Source organism: Geospiza fortis, unplaced genomic scaffold (assembly GCF_000277835.1).
Source record: "Geospiza fortis unplaced genomic scaffold, GeoFor_1.0 scaffold49, whole genome shotgun sequence".
Classification (NCBI taxonomy): domain Eukaryota; kingdom Metazoa; phylum Chordata; class Aves; order Passeriformes; family Thraupidae; genus Geospiza; species Geospiza fortis.
The window spans coordinates 3,377,603-3,385,502 of record NW_005054378.1 but is presented as its reverse complement, the minus strand read 5'-3'; the positions used below and the strand labels follow the sequence as shown (position 1 = coordinate 3,385,502).

The window sequence follows — 7,900 nt, the reverse complement described above, 5'->3', positions numbered from 1 at the left end:
GGAGAAAAAAACAACAGCCTGCTGCTGCCACATAGAACTGGAGATGGTATTAGTACAAAAAAAACCACAGAAGATTTAAGACTTGGGATACACTGGGAGATGTCCAGGTTGCACGATCAGTCAGATACATGCACTAGACCATCCACAGCTCAACACTAGAGGTACACTAAAAATAAAAGTCACTATGAAGATAGAGAATTGAAGAGTTTGCACCAATTTTACTGTTTCATTATTTGCTCTCAAATCCTCACTAAACTACTGTCTTAACAGTACAGGCACAAGTATGTTGGGCTAAAGTTTGTGTAATCAATGTCTTGGAGAAAAAAACTTGGTCACAAATTCTTAGTTCATTTTCTTGTTCACTGCACTAGGGAATAAAGAAAATGAAAGTTATTTTGTGTGTTTCAGAAGAAAATTATTAATATTTTAAACCTTTGAACCTCCCTTTTGAGGAAAGAAGTTGTAATACAGCAATTAATTAGGTCTGCGTACAAGACCTGGAAGATCTGTGAGCATACAGATACACATGAAGAACTGTTGTCTTGAATTAATATTTACAGTTAAAAATAAGAGAGAAGCTAGTATCCCCTTCAGAGAAAGAAGCATTCGTCATTAGCTACTAAGTAAGATGCATCCCTTTAGATAGTATCTCAACATTACTATTACCTAATTTCATTCAGCCAGCAGAAGGTATGATGGAAATGAATGGATCAAAAAGAACTTAAGAATACTTTAAGTTTAAGTAGAATAAATTAACACACCACTCATGGGAGAAACCTCTTAATGTCATTCATATTTGAGAATGCTAAACTACCCTTCCCATTAATATTCCTTAGAACACAAAAAAATCTGCATTCACAATGCCTCCAGAATGCAAAGTCATGTTTTCTCCATCAGTAGCAGTTTTACGAGCAACATTCATGTGTTTTTTTTGAGAGCACAACCATATGGCACCTCAACATGAAAAGGGAGACTTGCCACACTATCAATTATTTAAGGTAAGGTAAAACTCTTTGACCACCTACTCACTGGTTTTATACAAATTCCATGTAACAATAAGAAACACATACAGACACAAACTCAGAAGCATGTCAAGAAAGGAGTTATCTTTCAGATGGAGAAAAGATCTTTCCCAAGCTCTTCTCAAAGTTACCCATTATCTGGAAGACTCTAGTTTGGCCTCAGGTACCAATATCAATCAATAGCACAACACTGGACAAATCTGTTCAATAAATAGACCAAGAACAACAAAGCCCACACAAACTTGCCATGTATGTACCTAAGTGCTAGTCCTTTTACCTGTATTCAAATATACCTTCACACAGAGTAGCACGAGAAGGCATTCAGAAACTGGTAAATAGGTCACAGAAGAACTGAAGCTGATTGTGTTTGAATAATGGCTATTTAGGAATGACACATCACAAGAACCTCCTCTGCTATGCAAACAGCTGTGCAAATGAAACCTCCCATAGACACACTACCCAGAAACCCTAATTTCCCTAGCATCTGATGGTAAAATGGTTTTATAAAAAGGACCACAACAAAATACCAGTGAAAACACTCCTCTTTCAGAAATTAGCATCTCCCAAAACAGCTTTCAGAAGAAAAGAATGGGGGCAGTGATGTTATTAGCTTTCTGTTAGCCATTAACTACAACTCTAAATAGGATGTGAAAGAATTCCCTCCTATTCTCCCATTCCTCAGAGGCCTTGGGCCATCATCTACCAAATGCCAAAACAGGCTAAAACAGAATGAGCTATTTTAAGACTGAAGTACTCTATTTTATTTGTGCTTTTTGAGCTAGAGAGAGCGAGTGGCAATATCTGCAGAACAGAACTAACATGAAAGGCATGGCCTACACTTTCAAAGCCCTTCTCAGAAACCCACAGCATCCATCATATAACCATGTGACAAACTGGAAATAAAACTTGGTATTTAGTGTCTTTTTACAAAGACTCCTTAGGCCAGAGGGCATTTACTCTACTATGATCAAGAAATGGGGCACCACTGGCTTTAATGAGTGGCTTTAATTATAAATTCAGTGCAAACTACACTAATAAAACAGAGACCCTTAAAAGAAAGCTAGTTTATCACTGTCATAAATCTCTAGATGAGAAAATGGTTCTATCTTTCATTGGGAGTCCCACAAAGGTCTGCATAAAATCTGGGAGACCAAGATTAAGAAGAAAGCTCACTGAACAGGCGGACTGAGCAGTTTGGAAAGCTTGGGGTAAGCTTACCTGAATAATCAGAGATCATCTAGTAAAACAGCCCAGTAACTAACAGACCAATTTCAGTAGTTTTGATGGCAAGAATATACTCTGCCCACAAAACCTTGGAGGCAAAAATACTAATGTACATATTCATGAGCTTAAATGAATGAAACTTGGGTTAATTTCTGCAGTTCTACTCAAGTTCTTTCTCATGTACAGGTATGACACCACTTCTGAACACTACACCACACAGCCTCAAAGATAACAGATGGTCTCTGAAAGAAACTCAACTGTCCTCACAAGTCACTGTTAGGAGAGGCTCTTATTAAACCTGATGGAATTTTACCTTTAAGCATCTTCAAGGCATATTCATGTTTTAATTCTTTACAAAGAGTTTAGATCTTAAGTTGTTCCAACAAACTGCTACGCATAATAGAAGGTTTCTTAAAGAAACACTTCAGAAGCAATTAAATATGATCTGCTTTACTCCTTTGTATAAATCCTGTGAAACATCTAAATAACCAAAGGAAGAGAGCTATCACATGAGAAAACAGCACTGGAAGTTGTATTCATTTCTCTCCAGTGAAGTGCATGTTTGTCACATACATTTTAAAGGTTACTTGCTATTCCATTACCTTTGCCAAGCGGCTCATTTGATCTTCAGAGACTGTACTGCTGGTTCTCCCAGGAGTTTTGGTGGGCTCAGAGCCATCAGCTTCTACATTGGGCCAGACTTTCAAGTCATGCATTCCTTGTCGAAACATACTGCAGGGAAAAATGCAGAATCACTTTAGGAAACTCAATATAATACAGCTGTCAGGAATCAAAGTTGAGCACCAGCTGCAAGAAAATGAAGTTGCTTGCTTTGTCAAAACTACAAAATTGCATAATTGAACTCTACTGCATAACTGTCTTGCACCTTGTGTTCTCTACAACCTTTATTTATGGCACATGGAGTTTAGAAGAAAATTGTCAAGTCAGAGATAACTTATTCGGCAAGTGGAAGAAAAATGGGTAATTCCCAAAACCAGTGGGGTGGTACAAACACAAACTGAGGAGAAAGCTCGACCTTCATAGTTTTATTATTTGTAATGAAGCACAAAGTATTCCTCTTGACTTGCAAACTCTACCACTAACCCTAGGCCTGCCAGTATGAAAAAAATCAACTAAAAAGCTACCTAAGTTGCATCTGAAGGTCAACAGCCATAAAGCAGCCTTCTGAGCTGCCAAATAAAAACAGTAAAAAAACCATACCAAGAAAAAAATGCCAAAACCCTCCACACACTGCTTTCTCCACCAATGCTTGAAATTGAATTGATAATTGAACAGAACTTTGCAGGGTAACTGACCACATCCTTTCTCTGCTTATCTTGCACATTTGTGCTGATCCACCCATAAAAGATGCCCCAAGAAATCAAGTGCATTCATTACCTTTGCCAATAAGAGCTCATCGCTTTACTCTAAAAACTTCAGGTAAATACAACTGACAGGAATATTTTAAAAAGTGAACCATTAAAAATGAGAAATAACAATTATAAAGACCATCTGACCTTGAATTTACACATCATTTCATCGAGTATTACTACAAGGGTTTTCTTTTAAAAACTACAAAATCCAAGAATTTTTTGTTGGTTTCTCTCCATCAACTTCATCTGAGTTCCACATGCTGGAACTAAGACTTATAAATTAAATTTATCTTTTTCCAAGTACTGTGCTTTAATGCTTTAACAGCTACAGCAGTCTTTGGGGCACAGTCCAATTGATCAGGTTCAATTTTTTGCCTTAAGGCAATCTCACCAGTTTTTGTTCAAGCAGTATCCTCAATGAGAGAGATACAACCTTACTCTACAGTTACTTTTGGCATTCAGGCATCATTAGAGCAGCTTTCCTAACGATAATCTAAATTTTTTCTATACTTCAGTCTAAGTGAAGTCTTACTTCTCATCCACTGGCAAGACAAAACAGGCTATTTCTCCCTATTTTCCAGCAGTATATACACACTAGAAAAATGTCCCTACATTCTTTTTTTTCAGCCTGACTAGGTATAACACTTTGTCCATCACACCTACTTGCTAGGTATTCAATGATACAGACACCCACTAGTCAGAAATTTGACTGAAGTTAGGTAGAAAGAACAGAATACACTCCAGCTGAGTGGAGAAGGAAAGGATAAGAAAAGAAAAGGGTACAGAAGTATCTCTGATGTACATACTTATAAACCATTTATGTAGTCAATGTTGTGCACACATTTTACAAGAGCGCCATGATGCTGAACCACACAAAATTTAAGATTCATTCTAAACTACAAATCTGTTCCTCTCTTTCCTGGGCAGCTGCTCCCCACTTTGTATGTGATAACAATCAATCGCAAAAAAGTACCTGTGTCTCTTAATTTTCCTTAGACTACAATCTGTTTTCTCAGTCTCCTTTGCACTTAGGTAAGATTCTTTCGAGGTAATGTTTACCTCACAGATTATTATTGTAATCCTTCCCACCTTAGTATTATCATCCACAAATTTAATAGAACACACCCTCTATTGGATCATAGCATATTAACTTTGAAAAGTGCTGATTTACTGAGTGACATTTTACCCCCTATAAATAACAGTGCATTCACAACCTAATTGCAAGCCACTTAAACAATTCTTTTAAAGTAATCAGTACTGGCATCCATGCAGTACAAGGGTGTAGATGTGAAGTGATTTCAGCACTTGCCATCTTAAAATCCAAGCCTGTAGATCATCAGAAAAAAAAAGAAAAAAGGTGTTATACAGAACACTTCTTTTATACAACACTGCAGCAAGTGTGAAATTACACTCAGGAATAATCAGGAGCAAATCACTAATGTATCTGATTTTTCAAACATGGAACTGTTAACCTAGTTTAGAAAATATTTAAAAACTTATTTCTCATAACCCATGCCACATTACTATCCACAGGTGAGCTTTAAATGTGTACCAGAGAAGAAAAAGCAGTATACCCATATTTTCCAAAGAGTGAGACCGTTGTTCCTCCCACAGGAACGGCTTTACCAGGTCCATACACATCCCAGATGGTCAGAGCCACCTGAGCATTCCGAGGCAAGTCTGGATACTTCACAGGCAGTTTCAGCCATTCGTTCCAGCTGCAGAGAAACACCATTTATTAGTCATAAAGCTTTACAATTCAAGTTACTCTCTATTAGTTTAAATAAAGATTTCTTAGGGCAAATGGACTATTTTCCTGTGGGTTTTAACTATTCAAACACCATGACTAAAGCCTACACACCAAAAGAAAAATATTCTGGCTTGATGACTGAGTAGCAAGGATCAGGCTGTCAGTGAACAGCATGAAAATGTATCACTCCTGGCCCCAGAAGTTACTTGGAGTAGCAGGACATGCCCAAGAACACAAGTAGCAATTTTATCACTTACCCTTTACACTAAAAGGTTGTTTTTGTGCCGGCTGGAGAACACTAACTATACGGACACTTGAAGAAGCATAAGCCATTTTATAGAAGACAACAGAAAACAAATCTTTCTGACAGAAACAAACACTTGCTGCCCCACTAACTACAAGGAATATGAAATAAAAGGCAAGCCACTTACTTCCATCTAGTGCTAAAAGCCTTGTAGGAAGTTCTAACTGGAAGAGCAAGCGGCTTCCCCTCTGCAAACACCTGACAAGTTACATACAAGTCAGAGCAAGTCTCTTGGTACAGTCCTGAGAACTTCAGCATCGGATCTTCCAAGAGAGCTTTGTAGCTTTTCTGTTCTCTTTTCCCTTCCAGACTTCCTCTATGGGGGAGAGGGCAGGAGAGGAGGAAAAGAAGAAAACATAAGTAAGCCAGAATTTATTCTACCCATAGTAGAAATCCTACTGCATTTCCATAGCTCATACTTAGATTACCCAGAACTGAGGCTATTCTCACTTTGCACTACCACTTGTAGTGAAATCCAAACACCAGAAAGGAACTCAGGATGTGAAATGCCCAGCAAACATGGAATGTATTGCCGTACTGATTTAGGCAGGGGTGAGGGGAAGAGCAGGGAAGGCAAGAATTACTTGTTTGTCTTTTAAATTGAAGCAACTTTTTCTAGTACAACCTGTGGATTCTCAGACAGACCTTAAGTAGGGCAACAATAAATGAGAAGACACACACTGCTATTATTAAAATACACAAAACAAACATCAGATTACATGTGCTCCAAATACTATTTGAAAAAATAAAACCCAAAACAACTATGGTAAGTAAATTTTTAAGGTCTATGAAATGTATGACTCGTTTTGGAAGTCAATCATCTCTCAAATCCACAACAAAATAAAGTTCACTTAAGCAGACTGTTCAAATAAAATTAGGTTAAAATTTGAACAGTGTTACTGTTAAGTGGAATTGAAGGAATTTCTCAGGCTTCAGCTATACCAAAATGAAAACAGACATGCACATTAGATATCTGTCTCTGGATGCCCAAGTTAAAACAAAACAAACCAAAAAAACGAACCAAAAAAAAACCAACCAAAAAAAACCCCAAAAAAACCAACACAAACAAAAAGAAAAAAAAAAAGAGAGTAAATTAACAAGTTGCACAGAACTGACACTTGCATGGAACTGACACTGTACACTCTACTGACACTTGCATGGAACTGACACTGTACACTCTAAGGGTGACATACACTTCTATTGTGCTAAAACAAAAAAAATCCAACACTTTATAGGTTTAATTTTGTTTGGTGGAATGAACTATCAACAAGGTCATATGAATCTGACTCCTGATGGTACAGAACAGTGTGGGCTGGCAGGGACCTTAAAGAGCATCCAGTTCTAACCCTTGTCATGAGCAGGGCCACCTTCCACTACCATCACCTGTTCAGAAATTAAACAACCCTTAAAAGCTTCTTCAAGTTAGTTTGCCAGAAAAGTGAAAGATACTTTAATGTACCACCATTTGCGTGGATACACTCACTACATTTGGGAGTCAGCCACATCCCTCCTACTTCTCAAACTTCTCATTGTTGTGATGAACTAAAGTAACTTAAAAAACAAACCAAAAATTACATCACTGTAGGGTAACTCCAGCTTCAACAAAAGTGCTTCCACACGCTCAGGTAGAAATATATTTACATGCGGCAGCACCTGGATCAGTAAAGCACCTCAGTAAGACCACCATGCTTTCACAGGAGCATGGAAACAAGCAGCAAGAGTGTCACCAGTTTATCTCCTTCCCTTAACACTCAGCAGCGAGCGGTGACACAGTGCCGGCCCTCCAATTCCTGAAGGGAACTACAGGAAAGAATAGGCAAGATTATTTACAGAAACATGCAGTGACAGGGCAGGGGAGGGGGGTGGCTTCAGACAGAGCAGGTTTAGATTAATTAGGAAAGAATTCTTTACTGTGAGGGTAGTGATGCCCTGGCACAGGTTGCTCAGAGAAGCTGTGGCTGCCAGAGCGTTAAAAGCCAGGCTGGACGGGGCTGGGACCAGCCTGCGATAGTGGAACGCGTCCCTGTCCGTGGCAGGGGGTGTAACAGGCTTTAAAGGTCCTTTGTAACGCAAACCAATCTGTGATTCTCTTGACAGGTGAGAGGCTATGGGAGCCAGCACTGACAATCGCTGCCTTGGAACACCTGAGGACACGGCACACCTGACATGCGTTCGCAGCACAGCTCCAGCCCGGCCCCCCGCCCGCCGCCTCCCCGCGGGCCGGGAC

At 38.9% G+C, this 7,900-nt stretch overlaps 1 protein-coding gene across 1 annotated transcript in view; it reads right to left on the bottom strand.

Annotated features, from left to right (window-relative positions):
* PIK3C3 (phosphatidylinositol 3-kinase catalytic subunit type 3) overlaps window positions 1–5,983 on the bottom strand; it is a 66,545-nt gene extending 60,562 nt beyond the window's left edge. The window contains exons 1-3 of the mRNA XM_014308635.2: window positions 5,801–5,983; window positions 5,194–5,337; window positions 2,849–2,978 (exon numbers count right to left, since the gene is read on the bottom strand). Coding sequence (XP_014164110.1) covers window positions 2,849–2,978; window positions 5,194–5,337; window positions 5,801–5,931 — 405 coding nt within the window. The 5' untranslated portion in view covers window positions 5,932–5,983. The remainder of the gene's footprint in view (window positions 1–2,848; window positions 2,979–5,193; window positions 5,338–5,800) is intronic.
* Between the last annotated feature and the right edge of the window lie 1,917 nt (window positions 5,984–7,900).